General features: G+C 38.5%; 1 protein-coding gene across 2 annotated transcripts; it reads right to left on the reverse strand.

The window, feature by feature from the left end:
* Positions 1-1,203: 1,203 nt before the first annotated feature.
* On the reverse strand, positions 1,204-4,086 carry LOC108038531 (neprilysin-1). Of its 2 annotated transcripts, none has more exons than XM_044460755.1 (2): positions 1,854-4,086; positions 1,204-1,794 (listed from the first exon to the last, which is right to left on the reverse strand). In XM_044460755.1, the coding sequence occupies exon 1, from the start codon at positions 3,830-3,832 to the stop codon at positions 1,874-1,876; it is 1,959 nt and encodes a 652-aa protein (XP_044316690.1). In that variant the 5' UTR covers positions 3,833-4,086; the 3' UTR covers positions 1,204-1,794; positions 1,854-1,873. The 2 variants fall into 2 exon arrangements, with proteins under 2 accessions (XP_044316690.1, XP_016970848.2); XM_017115359.2 differs by having other exon boundaries at positions 1,204-1,799.
* Positions 4,087-24,395: the final 20,309 nt, after the last annotated feature.

The following is a 24,395-nucleotide window of genomic DNA, read 5'->3' on the forward strand; positions in this document are numbered from 1 at the left end:
AAACAAGCTCACAATGTTAGTTTTTCTACTGCCTTTGACAAAACAATAGGCAAAAATGTATGAATGTTGTTTTGAACCGAAGATTCCGAAATAAAAAGATTCAGAAACAAGAAAGAAAAGCTAACTTCGGACGAAGCCGAAGTTGATATACCCTTGCAGAATATTCTGTAAATTATATTCTTCAAAATTATTCATATGATGTATTCTTAATACTCATAAAAAGTCCCAACTTCCTAACTTTAAAAACACCAAAGTTAATGCATTTCCAATCGTTCAGTAATATGGCAGCTATAGGATATAGTCGGTCGATCCTTATGAAATTTGGTAGGTCGGATTGATTGGTCAAAAATAAAACCCATAGATAGATAAATCCCAACTTCCTAACTTTACAAACACCCAAGTTATGGCATTTCCGATCAATCAGTTATATGGCGGCTATAGGATATAGACGTCCGATCCTTATGAAATTTGGTAGGTCGGATTAATTGGCCAAAAATAAAACTTATAGAAAATCACTTCCTAACTTTAAAAACACCAACGTTGTGGCTTTTCCGATCGTTCAGTTATATGGCAGCTATATGATATAGTCGCTCGATCCGGCTCGTTCCGACTTATATACTACCTGCAATAGATAGACAACTTTTGGGAAAGTTTCAAGCAGATAGCTTTAAAACTGAGGGACTAGTTTGCGTAGAAACGGACGGACGGACAGACGGACAGACGGACATGGCTATATCAACTCAGGAGGTGATCCTGATCAAGAATATATATACTTTATAGGGTCGGAAATGTCTCCTTCACTGCGTTGCGAACTTTTGACTGAAATTATAATACCAATTAACAATACCAAATAACAATTCCCGAAGGAATAAAAATGTCAGTCAAAAGTTTTGCAACACTGTGAATAAGTAATTTTAGACCCCAAAAAGTATATATGTATATATTTATATATTTCTGTCTATCCGTTTCTAGGCACAGCTTTAAAGCTGTCTGGATGAAACTTTCCCAAAAGTCTTATTTCCATTGCAAGTAGTATCTTTCATTATATTATTTTTTATATATAATATAATGAGCTGCCATAGGTACGATCGAAAGAAAAAATAAAAAAAAAATAATTATAAATCCCTTGTCCACTCACACGCATATATCGGACGACTAAATCGTATAGATTTTATGGGAAAACCCCGAAAATGCGTTGGAAAAGCGACATAAATTTCGCATATTATATTTTTCTCAATTTTATAAATTTCAACGAACTTTCTTATATAACTTCTATAGGAACGATTAAAAAATTGTTGGGAAATAGTCTTGTAACATCATTGTTTTATATAAATCGATTTGTAGTCGGGTTAACGCCTTCTTGTTTCAACATACTTTTTAAATTCAACTTTCCTTTTAATTTTAGTATCATGTGGCATATAAGTTATACGTGCAATGGCCTTGAAAAAGTCAATAAGAGCGCAGCGACCGACTTGTGCCTGAAGATCGGAGTCCGGATTCGGTGTTGCTTTCCTTTTATGCTTCTCCGTCTGCTGGGCTGCTGAATGTCTGAACGGCAGGAAAGTTGTTAAGAAGCATGTTGAAAAAACGCACTGTAGGCATGCATTTGCGTTTTCAGCCGTGTACCTGGTTGTCGTCTGTCATGGATAGTGCGACATTTTTGTTTCAGTGTTCCTTGCAGTTTCGTACATTTCATCTGGCTCTCCACACTCCTAAATTAACTCAGACCGTGCCAAAAATCCACCAGACAGATGCGGGTCGTATATAAAAACAGGATATAGGAGCATCGCTTCGCTACGCTAAGTATAGAAATTTATTCACAATACTTGAGGTTCCTATTTAAAGCTATTCACCATCTAACAACTAGGATTCACTACCAGAAGGGACACTGATCGGCAGAGGTCATACTAGTCCCGCTTTGACACGCAAAGATCTCGGCAAACTGCGGCATCTGGCTGAGGGAGTAGTTGAGACGCTGACTGCCTGAGTCGTGGTACTGGTCGCCCTCGTCGCCGCAGAAGAAGTGTGCGAACTGGAGGAAGTAGAGCCGGCCGTTGTCTAGTTGGTACAGCCAGTTGCCTCCGTAAGTCTGCAGGGCTAGCCGGGACCCGCTGACGTCCGACGTGCGCTCGTTTAGCATTACCGCGCTGCTGTTCAGGCATCCGACTGCTCTGTTGTAGAGCTCAACCTGCCCGAGTTGGTCGCTAAAATTCTTCAAATTGCCCTGCGCATCGTAGTCCACCAGGTCCGTGTCGAGGGCGTGCATCATCTCGTGGCCCAGAGTGTTGCCAAGATCACCATAAAGCAGAGCCGGCCAGAAGCCGGCGTGGAAGAAGGGCAGCGTTAGGTAGGAGTACGGCACAATAATTATGTTGCCTAAGCAATAGAAGTACGGCGTAGCATCGATGTTGTCAGGGAACTCGGGCGTGTGCATATTAAAGCTGTACCAGATTCCCCGCTCCTTTGGATTGGTGCTGCCCTCCAGGTCCGCGACGAGGGTGTAGTAGTACAAAAGGCTGTTCAGATGATTCTCATAAAAGTCACGGCCCACGCTCCACCGCTGGTCGCTGTCTCTATAGAACTTCTCGGAAACGTTAGGCGGCAGGTTGCCCACGTTTATGCGCATATCATGAACCTTCGCCTTCAGAGAGTTGACTAAATCCTGGCTCAAGTTGAAAGGGTTTCTTTGCACCCTCATCTCAAGCTGATTCTGCAGCTGCTTAAACACACGGTTGATGACCAGTTCGTCGGCGCTTCGCCGCCGTGCATAGAAACTTCTCTCGTAAACGTAGTTCATTGGAAGATAGAGAGACCGACGCATATGGCGGATGCAGACTCTACCTCTCGGCATCTTACCGTTCACCCAGTTGGCCATTGGGTTGTGCGGAAGCTCCAGCAGGTGGCTGAGAAACCTCGCCAAGCTGTACCTATTGAGCAGCAGGATATCCGTTTTGTTGAGGTACTCCGCGAGCCCTTTAATGGCGACCAAGTCGTCCACTTGGAAGACATGATCCGCTACCAACGATCTACCCAGTTGCATCCTAAATGCATCGTCCCACTCGAGTCCAGTCACCTCCTTTCGAATCTGGTCCAGGCTGTAATTTCGAAAGGTATCATCCGCTGAATGAGACTTTGCCAAACGGACCAAATTCTGTTCAAGATTTTTAAACTGTTCCTGCATCTGGTCGAGAGGGGGCCAAGAAGAGCCAACATCGCTTAGGGCACTGTAAATTTCCGAAGTTAGACTTAGGTTCACATGACGATTGTGCGGCAGCAGGAATATCATGTGGTGACTTGCGTTGTGCCACCGCACTTCCATCTGAACAAAGTGCCCGTGGTAGCCGTACCGCCCCAGAACTGCCAATATGTTCATCCAGTGCGTGGAGCTCAGTGAGGAAAGCAAGTCCTGGCCCAGAAGATCTAAGTACCTCCTCAGATTGGGCCTTTCCAGGTCAGTGCAGTTCTGATAGTGAGTCAGCAACTTCCCATAAAAGGGATATCCGTGCTCTGGGGCACTAAGATTCCTTAACAGGTAGCTGAAGAGGTCCTCATACTGGCGGTTTATCTGTGTTTCGCTTATTGTCGTCGCCGTGGTGTGGACCCCATGTTTTTCCCGCCATTTACCACAGGCATAAGCATAAAAGTCATCACAGGGATTAATTTGGCTGTCCACGTATGTTAAAAGTGTTTCAATTTGATTTTCATTGATCGTAGAATTGCAGCTATCAAGATACGGGCAACTTTGGTCGAGTATATTTTTTTTAACCGGAAAATGCGTACCAAAGGTAGCACTACTCAACAGTAGGAAGGCAGTCCAAAGACTTTTAACCATTTCTATTGGAAATTATATGCAATATCAACACTGTTCAGTTGATTTTTCAAAACTTATTTTTTGACAAATTTTATAAGCTGCACTTTGATTTTTTCGGTTATTTAAATAGTTTTGTTTTTTGTTGCTTAGATAAGAACATTTCTAAAGTAAATTTATTTATTTATATTTTGCCCGACGTATTTTACAATTGCGGATGCTTATCAATGCTTTAATACGTTTGTAGCGCGTTTGTCGCTTGCTAAAATTCAACTAAAATCTCGTTTCACGTTTTCACTCTTCCATAGTTGCAATACAAAATATTACCCACACTTATTTACTTTTAAGTGTTCTTTTGGTGACTTTCTTTGTGTTTGTAATATTCTTGAAGCTCGATTTTTTTTTGCTTGGTTACCTTATCAGCGTTTTAAATACGTATTTTCTTTTCGGCATTTGTATGGACGGCTTATCAATAAAATACACGACAAAAAACATTTGAATAAGAACCCAAAACATTTCAGAAAGGAACAAATTCCTTGTAAGAAATATATTAGTAAGCTGAAAGGTGTCTCCAAACTTTTCTGACGATATATTTTATCTCCAAATTGATTTATAAATGGTCCATAAGTACTTTGATGTGCATAAAATTGCTTCTAAGGATCGCATTATTAAAGAAACTAGTAAGGAAGCTAGCTTAAGCAAGACTAGGTGCAAATTATCTGTCTATATAAAATATTTAAGTACCACAGTAATTAATAAATGAAAAATGTCATGTGTGCTGAAATTATTTTACAATGAGAAATTAAAATCTCGAGCTTTTTTCGGGTAGAATATCTGGAAAACTTGCTAAAGTATTATAACTTCCGTTGATTTTATTTAATGATTTATTTATTAAGCACATAATCAAAAAAAAATACTTTTTTATTTGTGTTGCCCCTCGTAAATTCCTATTTGTCAACTGTCAATTTGTATACTTTTGCAGACGGTATTATAATTTCAAACGAAAGTTTGCACGGCATTGAAGTACCCTATAAAGTATATATAATCTTATTCAGCATCATTTTTGAAGAAAAGTGCATGAAATTTTCCCAAAAGTCTTGTTTCTATTGCAAGTGATATATAAGACGGAACTGACGACTATTTCATAAAACTCACATAGAATCAATGGTAAAAGTAAACAAAAACAAATTTAGTTTTCTGGCTTTAATCTCTCAGCCTAGTACTCAGATCAAAAAACGAGTTCGCTAGCGGAAAACCTTTAATCTTTCCAGTGTGACTGCACTTTTGAGAGTTCATTATAATTAAGCGTGCTACGGTCGTACTGTCAATCAGCTGAGCTTGTTGACAAGCAGTTCAAATTCAAAAATCTTATTTGCGGGAAAGAGCCTTTAAAAGATATTCCCAACTACTTTGGCAAGACAAGACTATCGCTGTAAAAAGAAATTAAAAAACAATACAATTTAAATTTATTAGTTGTTTTTTTTTTAAATACTGATAATTATTTGGTAATTTAGAAATCATAGCTGCCCTAAGTTCTTGCAGGCAACTTTTCCGGGTTTTTGTTGGGTTTTTCAGTTTATTTTTGACCTAAGAAACACTCTACTCACTAGGGCCTGACGAACGTTCACCCAAAGTTCATTTCAGCAGACTGGCAACGCTATGCAATTTTCTGGTATTTGGGTATTATAATTTCAGACCAAAGTTTGCAACGCAGTGAAAGAGACATTTCCGACCCTATAAAGTCTATCTAGCCATGGCCGTCCGACCCTTTGTCCGTATTTCTGCCCGTCCGTCCGTTTCTACGCAAACTAGTCCACTAATTTTTAAAGCTATCTGCTTGAAACTTTCCCAAAAGTTGTATTTCTATTGCAGGTATTATATACATAAGTCGGAACGAGCCAGATCGGGCGACTATATCATATAACTCCCATAAAAAAAATTCAAAAAAATGATTACTAAACCTTTTTTTTGGGATTTGGCAATATTTAAATATTATGGAATTACGGATTTAATTAAATTAAAATCGCACAACAATATTATATAGCTGCCATAGAAACGATGGCCAAATGCAGCGCAAAATGCTTCAATGTTTTTAGTAATATAGACATATAAATCAAAATGTAGTCGTTTTGTAACAACGGCAAGCCGAAGTTTAGACGGCTTGTCGAATTTTGCTTCCTTTCTTGTTTTCGTTGATCTGAGTACCGGGGTGAAAAAAGAGCCTGACGAAAAGTGTACGCCAGCTGTCTGCCTCTCGCTCTCTCTCTCTTAGCTGACGCACAGATTTCGACGATCTGACTAAAAATTGGTCGACTCAATCCCAAAAAGACTTAAAATGATTGTTTACCAGGAGGCTGGTCATACAAAATATTAATTTATTTTTTAGTTCATAATCTAAAAAGAAATATAATTTTAAGTGCTGGTTAAAATAAGATGTGACATTCATTTTACTAGTTATTTTAGTCTTAAAATAAAATATATATTAAAAAAATTTCTTAAAATTTAAGAATTTGTGAGATAAAAGTAAAAATACAGAGCTGTAAGTCTGCGTTTAAAATGTTTCAATATCTCTCTTAATTTGGCAATACAGCGCTTTAAAATTTTACTTGAGCACTGGTTGAAATAAGCTGTGAGCCACTGTACGTCGGAGCCATGTGTCAAAATTGGTTTTAGGGTTAATGTTGCTATGAGTGTATAATAGCAATATATGCGTTGCAAACTTTTGAATGAAATTATAATACTCTCTGCAAGGGCATACAAAAAAACTATTTATTATACCCGTTACTCGTAGAGTAAAAGGGTATATTGTATTCGTGCAAAAGTATGTAACAGCTAGAAGGAAGCGTTACCGACCCTATAAAGTATATATATTCTTGATCAGGGTCACTAGCCGAGTCGATATAGCCATGTCCGTCTGTCCGTCTGTCCGTCCGTATGAACGATGAGATCTCGGAAACTATAAAAGCTACAAGATTGGCATTTTGCATGCAGATTCTAGGAGTTCCTACGCAGCGCAAGTTTGTTTCAAAAAGGTGCCCCCTTTAACGCCCACAATCGCTTATATACGATTTTAAAAATTTAAATATTTCGGAAAAGTAAAAATGCAGTTTTATTGTGTTTATCAATACCTATCGAAATGTAGAAGAAATTTTTCAAATCGGACCATTCGTTAAAAAGTTATGCGTGATCAAAGTTTTTATCTCCATTTCCCTCGCACTCCCTTTACCTGAGTAACGGGTATCTGATAATCGGGGCACCCGACTATAGCGTTCTCTCTTGTTTTTTTTTTTTTCGCACGGAGTCTCACAGCCCACTTACCCGCCCAACCGACCGATGGCCGCAGCCGTGTATCGTACGACACGATTCGCGAGAAGATAGACGCGAGATAAGGAAATATAGGTAAAAGTCCGGGGAAAAAAGTAAAAGTAAGATCAAGGCTCCTGCAAAGCATAGTTCGATCTACGATGATTTTATATTAGGGGAATATAATTTCTAGTTAATCTACTTGGCACAGAAAAGCTTAGCTGACTTACCAAGTCAAGGGAGTCAATATCACCATGTATAAGGTTATAAATGAAGACTGTACCAAGCATCGTTCTACGGTTGGCTAGGGAGGGTAAATTAATCAATCAAGTCTACTAGAATAACAAGGTAAGTTAAGATTTGCATCCCAGTTTAGGCGCCGTAAAGCAAAAAGAAGAAAGTTTTTTTGTACTGATTCAATACGACCACTATGTATTCCGTATTGTGGACTCTAGACGGGAGACCCATACTCCAGAATCGGACGGACTAGCGAAATAAATAAAGTTTTATTTAAATAAGGATCATCGAATTCTTTTGACCACCTTTGAATAAATCCAAGCACTCCTCTGGCTTTATTAATCATGGACGAAATGTGATTAGAAAATTTTAGTTTAGGGTCCAAGAGAACGCCAAGATCGTTTACAAGAGTTATTCTATCCAAAGAGCTGCCACTTAATGTGTAAGTCGCGTGTATCGGATTGACCCGATAAAAAGTCATCAGCTTGCACTTGGATGCGTTTAAATTAAGTAAATTATCTCTGCACCAGTTTTGAAAATTATCTAGATCGGATTGTAAGTCTAAATGGCAGGAAATGTCCTTATACTGCAGGCACAACTTAACATCATCTGCGTACATAAGTATGCGAGAATGACTTATAATTGAGGGAATATCGTTAATAAATAATGTAAAAAGTAACGGACCCAGATGGCTCCCTTGTGGGACACCGGAGGTAACACGGAGAATTTCAGAAATTGAATTTTTAAAAAGGACCCTTTGTGACCTGCCATTCAGATAACTTGAAATCCATTTAAGCAGATCAACTGGAAAGCCTAACAGGTCATGTTTTTGAACAAGAAGTAAGTGACTTACAGAGTCAAATTCTTTACTAAAGTCAGTGTAAATGACGTCTGTTTGAAAACTACAATTGAAGCCTTTTATCACAAATGTTGTGAGTTCTAGAAGGTTTGTGATTGTGGATATACGTTTAATAAATCCGTGTTGACACGGAGAAATGATTGATCTACAAAGGTGCTATGATGATTTTTTCAAAAATCTGAGGAATAGTTGACAACTTAGATATACCTCTATAGTTACTGGCTTCTAATTTTTTACCTTTTTTGTAAAGAGAAATAACCAATGATTTTTTCCAAATATTTCGAAATTGGAAGTTAAGATAAGGTAAACAACTTGTGAAGAGGTTTGCACAGGGCCATGCACAATACCTAAGCATGGACCCAAGAATACCATCGGGAACTGGCGAATAAACAGGCTTAATACAAAGAAGATCCAAAAGAAGAGAACGTACTATTAAAATGGGACAGAATATGAGGTTTAACTTTGATATGGTGTAAGAATAAGGCTGTGATAAATGATCTAAAGTAGAGTGAGTGGTGCTACTCTGGACAGAAACACACCTTCAGGATTTGATACAAAACACAAATCAAGTAGGCGACCTATTGAATTTCGATCATGGTTTACTTGAGATAATGATATGTCAATCAGGCCGTCAATAAAATCATGCTGTGCTATAGCATTCAATACAAGTGTCTTAAAAAATGTAAACCAAAATGTTTTGTTTCTGCCCGCACCCCTAAAATTCAATCGTCGGTAGGGTATGCAGGCACCATCCGCTCGGAGAACAACAACCAAAGTTGATTTGGTTTGAAGTTTTCTCAACCACTAAGCGCAGACACCGACTGCGATGTGCCCTGTTCCTATCTCAGTAGATTGATTTATATTAATTGGAATACATACATATATGCAAAACATTTTTCTGATACCACTGATTTGAATTTGTAAACCAAAATAAAATACATGTGGAAATATTAAAAAAATATACTATAATATATAATATTCCTATTTTTATCATCAACCCAATAATAAATACGCTCGTATTGTTAGGGTATCAAGTCTGAAAAGTAGCAAAAGACAAAATATTCTTGAAATAAACGCAGACATGCACCCCTGTATGAGAATGCATGAACACGCATACATATAAAAACCAATTCAAGCGCAGGCGCAACCTTCTTCAAATTGCGCGTCTCTCCGACTGAACGACCGAACTCGTGCAATGAGTGCGCGAGCATCAAAATGAGAATAAGAAGGAGAGCGCAAAAAACCCGTGGGGCCTCCCGCAAAAATATTTTTGTGTCCATTTTCGTTGTATGAAATGACCAGTCTATATGTTGTATGGTTAGTCGCTATAGGTAGTAAGACATTCCAGGTATATTAAAATCACCTAGAACTGCCAACTAATCCCTACCGAAAAGCTTATTTGCAACAGACTTAATACGGGAAAGGTGATTTAAATAATCAGGAAGTTCAGACAACGGCGGAATATATGATCAAGTTATGCATATAGAGTTACCAGGAAGCGATAATTTTACGCAAATAAATTCAATGGTACTAAGTTCCTAAAAAAATTAACTCCTCTGACAGGAGGTTTGAATCAACTCCAATTAAGACTCCACCTCCCCGTCTAGAGGGACGGTCATATATTGTGTAATTACCTGAAAAAACTTCGGAGCTAAAGATCTCCGGTTTTAACGCAATAATATGAGATGCAAAGGAAAGGCTATCGAAATACAATTTAGTGAACTTACTACGCACACCTCTTGCATTCTGATAGGAAAGAAGGAGGTTAGAAGTTAGTTTTTTGAAATTGGTACACTGGTTTGGCCTCGACTGGAACTCGTCCTGGAACTCTTTTACAACCATATTATCCGGGCAAAAGTCGACCGAGTTATCTTGAAAGATGAAATATCTCTCGCATAATAAAACATAAGTTTTTCCAACTTTACACTATTACAATCGGCTTTAGTTTTGTCTTGTATATAAGACAATACATCAGAATATGTTTTATCAGGGAAAAGCCGAGAAACGAAAATTTGTTTCTTTAGTGAAACCACTGAAAAGTATTTTGGTGGAGCAGACATTGTTTCTGCAAAACCAACTTGAGCCGGTTGTCCGGACTCATTAGTCCCTTGTGGCGGTGTAGTTACATTTTGAGAGATAGGTGGATCCACTAATTGTGAAGCCACTACGGAAAAATCGGAATTCTTAGAGGTCCCTAGTTGCATGCATTCTGCTAAGGATTGTTCGGATACCGAATCTTTTTATACCCTTGCAGAGAGTATTATAATTTTGGTCAAAAGTGTGTAGCCCAGTGAAGGAGACATATCCGACCCTATAAAGTATACATATATATTCATGATCAGGATCGCGTCCTGAGTTGACATAAGCATGTCTGTCTGTATACATATTATCTTTTATAGTATATAAGACGGAACGGCCGGGATCGGTCGACTATATCCTATAGCCGCCGTTTTATATTTGGCCAATCAATCCGACCTACCAAATGTCATAAGGATCGGCCGACTGAAATTATAATACCCTGTGCGAGAGTATAAGAATAGTATTAAAGTACAACATTGCTGTGCCAATAATTTAGTTCGTCTCTGTATGCAAGCAAATCAACGCCGCTAATCAGACTACAAGTTTATAAGTTTAGTAATTATTTCGGGTTTTTGAATATAACTAGTTTAGCCCCACATTATAGGAAACGAAAAAGCAAAAGTAAACTTATAATTGATCGCGGTAGTAAAAATGTATAAAACAGACACATATTTATTCATGACGTATTTTTCATTTAGGATTTATGGCCTTTTTTATTCATTCAGAAAAGTCACAAAGTGTGTATTCTATATGACTGAAGCATTTCGCTTTTCATTAAGAAAAGTCACAAATTAGTAATGCGCACTTATGAATTGCCAAATATCGATTTCAAGTGGAACCCTGTGGGGAAGAGAAAATGTGTATAATGCTCAGATTTGTGGTCAGACGTTCTAACCTTAAGGCTACGCGGACAGCCGATAATACAAATATTTATATGTTTGGGTTAGAAAAATTTGATGGTCAGGGTGTGATATTCTTAAAAATATTTTCTATGTTATAAAAAACATATTTTTATACTTCGGAAAATATTTCTATATTTTATCAAATTTTAAGGGCTAGGTTGAAAAAATGTTTATATTTTTAGGCAATTTTTCTTGGACTTAGAGCGATTTTAGTTTATATCGACAATTTATACATTTGAGAAAGATGTTCTTGATTTAAGAAAAATGTTCTAGTTTTTAGAAAGAATTTCCTTGAACCTTGAAGTCTTTTCTTGTATTTGGAACAAAACTAAGTTCAATGGTGAATTTTTAAAATGTAGGGTTATTTATAAAGTAATTTAGTAAAGGTAAATTACCTAACTGATTTCCCATGATAGCTTTAGCTAGATTTTCACAAAGTCATAGAACAAATGTTTTTCCTATCGATCTGACCAACACAATAAAAATAATTGCGGGATACTAGAATGTCCCCTCTACTGCATAATCATATTTTCAATAAAGATAAATAATTTTTTTAAGCAAATCTTTGTTTATTTGTGTTCTTATCATTATAATTGAACAGTTGTTTTTAGCAAGTTGAATTAGAATGAAAACAAGAGAGAACGCTATAGTCGAGTGCCTCGACTATTAGATACCCGTTACTCAGCTAAACAACTTTAGATTTTGCATTAACATAATGTGAATTAGAGTGACCACAGGAAAAACGGACAAAAAGGACAAAAAGTTCAAATTATCAATTTGAATTCGGCGATCTCTTAAGCTAGCAGCTTTACAGCACGAGCATCAGCACCAGCGCTGCTTTAGCGCAGGCAGCTTTTATCCTGCACCAGCATACACACATACGCCATTGTTTGACTCAGACCTCCAATTTGGCTAACTTGATTTGATTTGCATAGTTCTTGGGATATAGCTCGGTATTCCATCGCAATTTCCTTTAATAGAAATCCTTATCGAGAATTAACGTTGACTCTGTTGAGCACCTTGGCCAGCAGTTCCAAAGTCATCCGTTAGATGGCGCCATGAAAGCCGGAAATGTAGGCGCTAGCTAGGCTTAAGCGTTTAATGGGTTTTTGGGCGTTAGAGTGGGCGTGGCAAACTTTTATTAGGCCAATCGATAGGTATTGACGAAACAAATACAAGTCAATTAAAATTTTCATAATAGCATCAAAACTGTGGCCACAGCTTGTGGCTTGTGGGCGTCAGAGGGGGCGTGGCACCATTTTAAAACAAACTTGCGCTGCGTAGGAACTCCTAAAATCTACATGCAAAATGTTAATCTTCTAGCTTTTATAGTTTCCGAGATCTCAGCGTTCATACGGACAGACAGACAGACAGACGGACAGGCAGACGGACAGACGGACATGGCTAGATCGACTCGGCTAGTGATCCTGAACAAGAATATATATACTTTATTGGGTCGGAAACGCTTCCTTCTACCTGTTACATACTTTTGCACGAATACAATATACCCTTTTACTCTACGAGTAACGGGTATAATTAAATGACATGTCAATTTTGGCATAAAATATAATTTATAAAATTTGCCCTACAGTTAAAAAGTATGAAAATATGTTTGTTTTCTTTTCAAAAGTATAATCAAAATTTACTTAGTTACTTAATACGCAGAAATTTTGAAAAAAAATTATGGAAACACAAAATTAATTCATAAATCAAATCAAATTCGCGTGCAAATAGTGCATCAAATAATGTTATAATTACCAAAATATACTGTTCGTGAACGCTTAGAGCTTTAATCATCTCTAATATATAGGCTAATAATGCCATCTCTAATCTATTCCATATACTTTAACCTATGTACAAGAAAACATGTATACATATATCTTTTCGGTTTCTGGCAACGCCGCCAAGACGGCGTCGTATTGCGAAATTCAATTCAGCGTTAAATAGACTGCGCAACTGGCAAGAATAAAAATTAATACAGTCCACACATACAAAACTCAACTCGTTTTTATTTCTTACCATATTGTTGGTCCTTCGTTCCGGATTCTTGGAAAGTTCGTGAAGTGCTTTGATTCTCAGGTTAATAGCAAACAATTAATTAATTTACAATTAAAAGCATTGGTGAAAAGCCGTTTCAGGCTCAAGGCCAACATCAAACGATGGCTCAAGGCTGAGCAAGCATAATCAGCAACACAGACGGAGATCACCACGCGCATACAACTTCTCCACAAAGTTTGGAAGGAGTTCAACCAGTTCGGCGATTGCATTACTCTTCACGAGGATGTAGAAGGTTACGTCGAGCCGGAGATCGATAATGCGATTTACAAAGAAAAGTACCTAAGGGCGAACGCAATTCTCAAGGACAGAAATGATGCTCTACAACCGGGTACACCTACAGGCATTGCGAATGACAGCAACGGTCTGCACTCCAACGGCGACGCAATTGTAAATTTGCTACAACAAAACCAACAACTATTTGAGCGACTGGCTTCAAATCAGGCTAATTCGAGCACGCCGGTTCATGTTTGTGGTGACGTCTCTTTGGCGAATTCAAGTTCGGTACATGCGGCGAATTCCAATCTGAGTGAATTGACGAAAATTCAAATCAAACGGTTCTCTGGAAACTACACAGAAGTTCCATCACTTGAAAACACTTCTTGTTGATGAGCCTGTCAACTTGGTACGGCACTTGGCCATTACGGATACAGCTTACAACACTGCTAGGGAACATATGAAGGAAAGATACAATCGCCCGCTGCACATTGTAAACTCATTTTTGGAGCAGTTTATGAGCCTACCAACAACTACAAAGGTAGATGCATCAATTTTAAGAAAGGTGTCAGACGGAGCAAACAAAAAACAAATGGGACGCAATTGCTGGATCATCTATCTGGCCCTGGAGAAACTTGACGCCGACACGCAACGCAGTTGGATTAAGAGCAGCATGGACACAGATTCCCCCACTTTCGAGGAATTCTCCAAATTTCTGGATTCTCGTTGCGAGAAACTGGAACTGAGTAAAAGGGAGCTTGCGACTGGTAGCAAGTCAACAACACTTGCAGAGAAACCTAAAAGGGTCACACAATAGATGGTTGCGGTCGAAGGGAGTGGCGACACAAAATGTAATTCAACAGTACATACTCTGTATAACTGTCAGCTGTTCTTGGATATGTCCGGGATGCAGAGGCGATCCTCGTAAAGGAGAAACTTGACCTGTTGGGTTTTCCCGTTGACCTTCTTACATCCGGTGTCCCACAGGGGAGCCATCTGGGTCCGTTACTATCTACATTATTTATTAATGATCTTCCATCAATCCGATATACGCGACACGTTAAGTATCAGCTTTTTGGATAGAATAACTCATGTCACGATCGTGGCGTTCTCTTGGACCCTAAACAAAAATTTTCTAATCACATTTCGTCCATGGTTAATAAAGCCAGAGGAGTGCTTGGATTTATTAAAAGGTGTTCAAAAGAATTCGATGATCCTTAAATATTAATTATGGTAGTCCGTCCGATTCTGGAGTATGGGTTTCCCGTCTGGAGTCCACGCTATTGCACTGACTACAACAGTAGACATAGGCGCCACGTTTCAGATGTTTTGAGAATTGGAAAACGTTCAAAGCAGCGCCAAATTGGAACCGGAGGATGATCAAGTCGAGAAGCACTTTCTTGCCACTCACAGTCGCGATGAAAACGGGAAGTATATCGTGGATCTTCCATTCAACACTGAAAACCCCGAATTCGGGGAAACTCTACAAGGAGCGCTCAAACGCTTTAAATACACAAATCTGGGGCACATGCGAGAGGTACCACCTGAAGAAAACGCTACTGGAAATCAGTTTTATCTACCACACCACCCAGTGCTGGGCCGGAAGCTACGAGTAGTTTTCGATGGATCATTTCGCGACGCCAATGGTAGGACTTTAAATGAGTCCCTGTTTACAGGACCCAGTATCCAGCGCGATCTACTCGCTTTTTGCCTTCTCAGCGGATATCGTAAAAATGTTCCGCCAGATATAGGTCAACGAAAAGCACAGAAACTTCCAGAAAATCGTTTGGCGAGAAGATCCATCCGATCCCATCAAGCATTTTCAATTGTGCACTGTAACCTATAGAACTTCATGAGCACCATTCCTGGCGGTGCGAGTGCTAGAACAACTTGCTGTCGATCATCAAGAGGAATACCCAAATGCGTCGAAAATCCTGCTGGAGGATATCTATGTAGATGACGTTCCTACTGGGTCAAACAGTGAGAATGAGCTACTTCAAAACCGAAACGAGCTGATTCAGCTGATGTCTCGCGCAAACCTTGAACTCGGGAAATGGGTATCCAATACACCATGTATACAAACGGATGATAGCACAAACGTCACCAGAAAAGGTTCTCGGACTGTACTGGCATCCTGGAAAAGACATTCTAAATAGCTAAAAATAGTGATTGCACAAAGAGACAAGGGTTGTCCCACGTCTCGAGTATATTTGATCCTCTCGAACTCTTGGCACCCATTGTAATCCAATTCAAAATTCTTTTCCAAAAGCTATGGCTCTTGAATTTGGATTGGAATGACCCACTCCCAACTAAACTGGCCGACAACTGGCTGAAATGGAGAGCAGATCTGGACACCCTTCAAACATTCCAACTACCACGATTTGTCGCCAACGACCCGGACAACATCGAACTCCACGGATTTTCGGATGCGTCAACCAAGGCATATGCTGCTGTGGTGTACAGCAGAGTCACAAATGACGATGGCTCCATCTCGGTATCCATTTTGGCTGCGAAAACAAGGGTGGCTCTACTGAAACAACAATCCTTGCCACGTCTGGAACTTTGCACAGCACTTCTCCTCAGCCGACAGATTCGCTCGATCACATTTGGATTGCGCCACAAAAACATAACTGTTTTTGGCTGGTCCATCTGGTTATCGTATACGCCAGCCCAACTCAAGACATTTTTTGGAAACAGAACCTCGGAAATCCTTGACACTATTCCAAGGAGTGCTTCGCGTCACGTAGATTCCAAATCAAACCCAGCTGACTGTGCGTCCAGGGGACTGATGGCTGCTGATCTCATCGACTTTCATTTGTGGTGGAAAAGGCCTTCATGGCTACAAGACAAGGAGCAGTACCTTGTAAGGTTGAACGACTCACGGTTCGGTTTATTTCTTACAGACAAACGCATTCAGGGAGAAGACAAATTCAACGATTTGCTGAGGGTAGGCGGACGACTGCACCATTTGTAATTGTCAAACAATGCACCCAGTTTTGATATCAAAAACACACCTCATCTCAAAACTGATACTTGAACACGAGCACCGAATGAACCTCAACCCAGCAACAAATGGCTGATTTATCCACACTAACACATTACTCAAGCGCTTTTATTTATATAAGTTAACACAAAACGAATTCGCAACCAAAGTTGGCCACGCGCATCCGGTATTGCACCAGCAAGTAGAAGTGCAAGGGCAACTTCCCGGCTTCGGTCAGTAGCTCCCAAAAAGTGCTGACTGCAGCGTGTGAACCACTTCCCGCTGCAGCGACGACAACGGCAAAGCTCCGACGTTGGCAGAGGCAGCGACAAAGTTATTGGGTATAAATATGGCAATTTCTGTAAACATAATTTAGTTCCAATTTTTGTGCAAATAAATACGGACCAAGTGTCCTAAAATTTATATTTTTTTAAATACTGAAGTCACTCGTGGATAACTGGCGCCCAACGTTTAAGGGTCCTGTCCGCGGAAATATCCTTGGTATCGAATCAAAGGAACACTCGTAAGAGCACCCCATAGGCTGCCCGGGTTCCACCGATCCGAAAAATAAGTCGCGACTCCAAAAATCACCTGCAAGTGCACCCCATAGGCTGCCCTGGTAACACCGGAAAAAAGGCGCACCAAAGGAAAGGCAACACTGCTGGACGACCCGCCAAGAAAAGGACTCACTTACATCAGACTGCAGGCGATCGCCGTAGACAACTGGACGGGAGTGTCAGGAAAAGGTACCCCAGTAGCAAGGAGCAAAAAGGACTTCTACCAACTGGCGGTTCAGGATGTATTTTATTTTACTGTAAGCTAACTTTTAATTACAAACCACAAACCAAATAAGAAATCACAAAAGTGAAACATACCATTTTTAAACAAAAGCTAAAAAGCTAAAACAAAGGCAAAAAAGCCACAACAAAAGCAAAAACAAAGCAAAGAAACACACAAAACAAATCATATCTAAAATCTAAAAAATTACTATTTTAAGAATTTATATTTTACATACAACCCTACACATACAATAAATATTTTATTACAATGGCTAATCCTAATAGTTTGATCAGGCCCGCGATGCTACCCAATAGTGGGGTACAAGCCCTGAAATAAACCAAGTCCCAGCCAACTTAGTTAATATACAAGCCCAAATACAAGAAATAGTAGAGAGAATTCTAAATCAAAAATTAAATCCAGATTCAGTGCCGCTACTCTATCAAACCTATACTGCTAATGCAAATAATATGAATGAATTTGACAGAATCCCAGACATAGTAAAAAGCCTCAGGGAATTTTCTGGCCAAGCAGGAGAATTCAGGTCTTGGAGAAAGAGCGTAGAGAGAATAATAAAAATATATTCATTAACAGAAGGATCCCCCAGGTACTATTCAATTTTAAATGTTATTAGAAACAAAATAGTAGGTAATGTAGAATCAGTTCTAGAATCATAAAACACACCACTAAACTGGACAGCAATCTCCAAATGTTTAACAGCCCACTACGCTGATAAACGAGACGTTACGACATTAGAATATGTGATGACTTCGTTAGTACAGGGTAATCAAACCACAGCAGATTTCTACCAACAGGTCTATACTCACTTATCACTCATCTTGAACAAAATTTCATGCATGGAAATGGGAAGAGAATCAATCGATCTTTTTGCCAAATCTTACAGAGACAAGGCGCTTGATACTTTTATTAGAGGTCTTAACGGCGACTTGCCTAGACTGCTAGGTACCAAAGAGCCGGCAGATCTTCCATCTGCACTTCAACTTTGCGAAAGACTAGAAAATCAAAATTTCAGAACCAATTACGCCAATTATAATCAAAACAATTCAAAAAAATTTGAAGGCCCTACTAGAGGACCTGCCTTACCAAAAAAAATTCGCACAGCAACCATTGAACTCAGCTAGACAACCATTTATCTTACATTTAGCTCACGTTCCACAGACCCCGAAAACGACACCCTATTTTCCACAGCAGCAAATGCAATTCAGTGGACATCAACAACAATATTCTGCTTACCCAGCAATACAACCACCACGTCCATTGGCTCCAAAACCTCAGCCTAAGCCAGAACCTATGGATATAGATAAAAGTTTACAGACAAGACAAATAAATTATATGAACAGACCAAATAATGGAATGCAGGGAAAACGACCACCACCTCAAATGACAAGCGGACTGGTAGATAAAAGACAGAGAAATTTTCACATCAACACTGAACTAGAACAGACATTAGAAAATACCGACCAATTAACGGAAACTGACGAGACAGCAGCCGAATACTACGCGGAAATTCCAGATTTCGAACAAGAAACAGAGGAAACCGAATATACTGGCCTTTATTTTTATACCCTTGCAGAGGGTATTATAATTTTGGTCAAAAGTGTGCAACGCAGTGAAGGAGGCATCTCCGACCCTATAAAGTATATATATTCTTGATCAGTATCACCTCCTGAGTTGATATAGCCATGTCCGTCTGTCCGTCTGTCTGTCCGTCTGTCTGTCCGTCTGTCTGTCCGTCTGTCTGTTTCTACGCAAACTAGTCTCTCAGTTTTAAAGCTATCGAATTGAAACTTTGCACACACCCTTCTTTCCTTTGCACGCAGTATATAAGTCGGAACGGCCGGGATCGGCCGACTATATCCTATAGCTGCCATATAACTGATTGATCGGAAATGCCATAACTCTGCTGTTTGTTAAGTTAGGAAGTTGGGACTCTCTATGGGTATTATATTTGGCCAATCAATCCGACGTACCAAATTTCATAAGGATCGGCCGACTATATCCTATAGCTGCCATATAACTGATTGATCGGAAATGCCATAACTTTGGTGTTTGTAAAGTTAGAAAGTTAAGATTTTCTACTGGTTTTATATTTGGCCAATCAATCCGACCTACCAAATTTCATAAGGATCGGCCGACTATATCCTATAGCTGCCATATAACTGACCGATTGGAAATGCCATAACTTTGGTGTTTTTAAAGTTAGGAAGTTTGGATTTTTTATGAGTATTAAGAATGCATCATAGGAATAATTTTGGAGAATATTATTATAGAGAATTCTGCAAGGGTATATCAACTTCGGCTCCGCCCGAAGTTAGCTTTCCTTTCTTGTTTAGAGTAAAATCCTCTTCATTACCTTACTTTCAATGTAAAACCGGTGATGGAGAGATGATCAAAATTTTAATAGACACCGGCTCTAATAAAAATTATATCCAACCGCGATTGGTAAAAAAACCAATCGAAAATAATAAATCTGTTTATGTAAGCTCCGTAGCCGGAGATATCCATATCACCCACCACACAATTGCCAACCCATTTGACTTAAAAGATACATTTGTCAAATTCTTTTTACTACCCTCATTAAAATCTTTCGATGCTATTATAGGAAATGATAACCTTCGCGAAATCAACGCTCAAATAAATATGCAGGAAGGTTACATTTCAATTAAAAACAAACGTAAAATTAAAATAAAACAGAAAGCTTCTCCCGAAGTCAACAAGTTAGATATTCGAATAGACCATACAACAAAAATGCAAAAAGAAAATTTAAAAATTATTTGCTTAAAATTTCCAAACTTATTTGGCGACCCGGACGAAAAACTGACATACACTACCAAAGTAGAAGCCACTATAAGAAGTACAAACGAAAGTCCAATATACTCGAGGCACTACCCATACCCAGAAGCTCTTAGGCCCGAAGTCGAAAAACAAATACAAGAGCTACTCGAAAACAGCGTAATTAGACCTTCAAGGTCTCCGTATAATTCTCCAATATGGATTGTATTCAAATAAATGGATGCCTCCGGACAGAAAAAACATAGAATGGTGATTGACTATAGGAAGCTTAACTTGGTCACTATTCCAGACAGATACCCTATACCAGACATAAACAATGTACTGGCACAACTAGGACAAAATAAATTTTTTTCTGTTTTAGACCTTAAAAGTGGATTTCACCAAATCCCACTCAGACAATCAGACATAAAAAAAACTGCATTTTCAGTAAATCAAGGCAAATATGAGTTTACCAGACTCCCGTTTGGACTTAAAAATGCCCCTTAGAGAACATATAGGAATTAGGTGTTTCGTCTACATTGACGACATTATTATCTTCAGTAAAAACGAAGAAAATCATCTAAAAGACATAGAAATTGTATTCAAAATTCTTGAAGACGCAAACATGAGAATTCAGTTAGATAAATGCGATTTTTTTAAGAAAGAAGTTGAATTTTTAGGATTTTTAGTAGCAGATACCGGTATTCAGAAAAATCCGGAAAAGGTGAGAGCAATCGTCGAATTCCCCGAACCAAAGACACTTAAAGATCTTCGTTCCTTTTTAGGACTGTCAGGGTTCTACCGTCGCTTCATTAAAGATTATGCAAAGCTTGCAAAGCCCCTAACAGCCCTTTTAAGAGGGGAAGAGGGCCGAGGCCGTATCTCAAAAAATGCCTCAAGCAAAACTCTGATTGATCTTGACAAAGAGGAAAATTAGAAAATTAAAACAAACTCTCGCCTCCGAGGAGGTAATGTTATCATATCCAGACTACAATAAAGAATTTCAATTAACTACCGATGCTTCAGATTATGCTATTGGTGCCGTATTGGCCCAAGAAGACAAACCTATAATGTTTATTTCTAGGACTCTAAGTAAGGCAGAAGAAAGTTATGCCCCTAACAAAAAGGAAATGCTAGCTATAATTTGGTCTATACAGACTCTTAGAAATTTTCTGTACGGTCCGACTAAAGTGAAAATATTTACAGACCACGAATCTCTCACACACCCAACTAACCCTAAAAGCCGTAACGATCAGATAAAGAGATGGAAAGCAATTCTAGAGGAGTACAATCACGAACTGCTCCACAAACCTGGCAAAGCAAACGTTGTTGCCGATGCTCTGAGTAGACCTCCCATTCAAACGCGAGGGACTAATACCAATGGCAGAAGAACCAGTAAATGTTTTTAAAAATCAAATACTATTATATTTAGGAAATACACCCTCCATAGACACATTATTACAGAACCAATTTTTAATTCAGAAATCTTATCAAAAATTTTAAGAGATAGACTCAACCCGTCCGTCATTAACGGAATTCATACAGACGAAAAAACCTTAGGTCAACTTCAGGAAATCTATTCACTTTTCAATAAATATAAAACCAGATTCTCAAGCAGACTAGTAGATTCTCCCAGAAATAGTAGTAATGGATAATGAGAAATCACTTAGTTCGGCTCCCGTAATGCGGATGCTACAAGATCAATTTAATATCGAAGTTTACAAAACACCTCCATATAACAGCCAAATCGAACGTTTCCATTCAACACTGTCAGAAATTATTCGGTGCCAAAAGGCCGACAAAGTACACGCTTCGTTAAAAGATCTTATAGACAGATCAGTTGTCAAATATAATTATTCAATACACTCAACCACTAAAACCAGTTGACTTATTTTTTGAAAGAAAGGTAGCACTTAACCCTAAACTACAACAAACAGAGAGACAAACAAGAAAGGAAAGCTAACTTCGGGCGGAGCCGAAGTTGATATACCCTTGCAGAATTCTCTATAATAATATTCTCCAAAATTATTCCTATGATGCATTCTTAATACTCATAAAAAATCCAAACTTCCTAACTTTAAAAACACCAATGTTATGGCATTTCCAATCGGTCAGACTAGTTTGCGTAGAAACAGACAGACAGACGGACAGACGGACAGACAGACGGACAGACAGACGGACAGACAGACGGACAGACGGACAGACGGACAGACGGACATGGCTATATCAACTCAGGAGGTGATACTGATCAAGAATATATATACTTTATAGGGTCGGAGATGCCTCCTTCACTGCGTTGCACACTTTTGACCAAAATTATAATACCCTCTGCAAGGGTATAAAAATTACAGAGAGAATTACAACCACTCAGGAAAAAGATATGTTAGGTCTTTTTCCTGAGTGGTTGTAACAAAAGTAGATTAAAAAAAAAAGTATTTGTTCAAAATAATAAAAGATTAGATACAAAACTATCCGCCAGATATAAAAAAGAAACCGTAAAACTATCCGCCAGATATAAAAAAGAAACCGTAAAAGAAGACAGAAACACCACAGTACTAACAGAAACTGGAAGAATTATTCATAAACAACTTATTCGAAATTAAATCACATTTACAGAACCCTTTTCACTGCGTGCGATGCTGACGTACAAATAACTGACTACACGAAATCCAATATCGTGACTCTAATTATCGGACTGGCAAAGGTTCAAACGGGAACCTTCAGATTAATTCATATTATTGACTTAGAAAAATACGAAGAAACAATTGAAAAAATTAATTACACTGCTAACTATAAATTAAAAACATATTGGGTCGTAATATTGCCATTTATAACCGAAGAAATTAGAATTTAAAAAAATTTAATTAATAACCTCAAGATTAAGAGTAGAAGGAAAAGACATATAGATTTATTAGGCAGGAAATGGTAAGCTGGATCTCCCGACAGTAGACATTTAAAAATAGTTCAAGAAAAAATAAATTCAGCATTAACTAACAACAACAATCAAGTTATTCTAAACAGACTTATCGTAGAAAAAATAAATAATATCACCCAGGCCAATGCAAATCTTATAAACAGCTTAAAATACGGAGCAGATCCTCAAAGAGACACTAGCACAATATTAATGTTTCAAATTAAAATGCTTAAAGAAGAAATTGTCCACTTAAACCACACAATACAATGGGCAAAAGCAGATATTAGTAACACCCAGATATTAGGAGATGAAGAGGTAAATGAAGTTATAAAAACACTTGATCAAGACCAGTTGCCATACACTAATTTTGAAGAAGCCATGAAACTAGCAGAAGTAAGCGTAGCAAGCAATGGGCCAACACTTATTTATATTATTAAAATTCCTATAACCGACACCAACTATTGTGAAGAACTTTTAATCAAACCAATAAAAATTGGTCAATATGTTAATAAAATTCAAAGCAAAAATGTAATCAAATGTAAAGGAAAACTTTTTGCAAAAATTTCCAAATGTAATAATTATAATTAGATAACCATTTGTAAACATAGAAATATGATAGACATAAGTAATTCCTCTTGCCTACCAAATTTATTAAAAAGTCGCCCTGCCACCTGCACTCGAATCAACAACCAACACATTCCAGTTATTGACGAACTCGCACCTGCAACGTACAAATAAATGGGACATCCACAAGTCTCAACGGAACCTTTGTTATTAACTTCAGCAATTCCACAATTAATATTGATGGACAGACCTTCACCAACAAAGACACGGTACACTATCACCTGATGCCAGCAATTCTCCAAACTGAGATGACCATTAAAAAGATAGAAGAAAAGCTATCATTAGAATTGGTAAAGGAACTGAACATCAACAATACCATCCCTTGGAACTGTTAAAAACAACATCGCATACAGCCGATTTTCTAATAAGTTCCATAATAATCATCGGACTAACTGCACTAGCTAGCCGCTTCTTGATTAAAAGGGTCAAAATACTGCACATCAACAAAATAGCTTCTGGTAACGAGTTCAATGACCGCATCGAGCGTGGACACTCGATTTTAAAGGTGGAGGAGTTAACACAAAACGAATTCGCAACCGAAGTTGGCCACGCGCATCCGGTATTGCACCAGCAAGTAGAAGTGCAAGGGCAACTTCCCGGCTTCGGTCAGTAGCTCCCAAAAAGTGCTGACTGCAGCGTCTGAACCACTTCCCGCTGCAGCGACGACAACGGCAAAGCTCCGACGTTGGCAGAGGCAGCGTTAAAGTTATTGGGTATAAATATGGCAATTTCTGTAAACATAATTTAGTTCCAATTTTTGTGCAAATAAATATGGACCAAGTGTCCTAAAATTTATATTTTTTTAAATACTGAAGTCACTCGTGTTTAACTTATATACTGGTTGC

This window comes from Drosophila rhopaloa, unplaced genomic scaffold, assembly GCF_018152115.1.
Source record: "Drosophila rhopaloa isolate 14029-0021.01 unplaced genomic scaffold, ASM1815211v1 contig_218, whole genome shotgun sequence".
Lineage (NCBI taxonomy): Eukaryota > Metazoa > Arthropoda > Insecta > Diptera > Drosophilidae > Drosophila > Drosophila rhopaloa.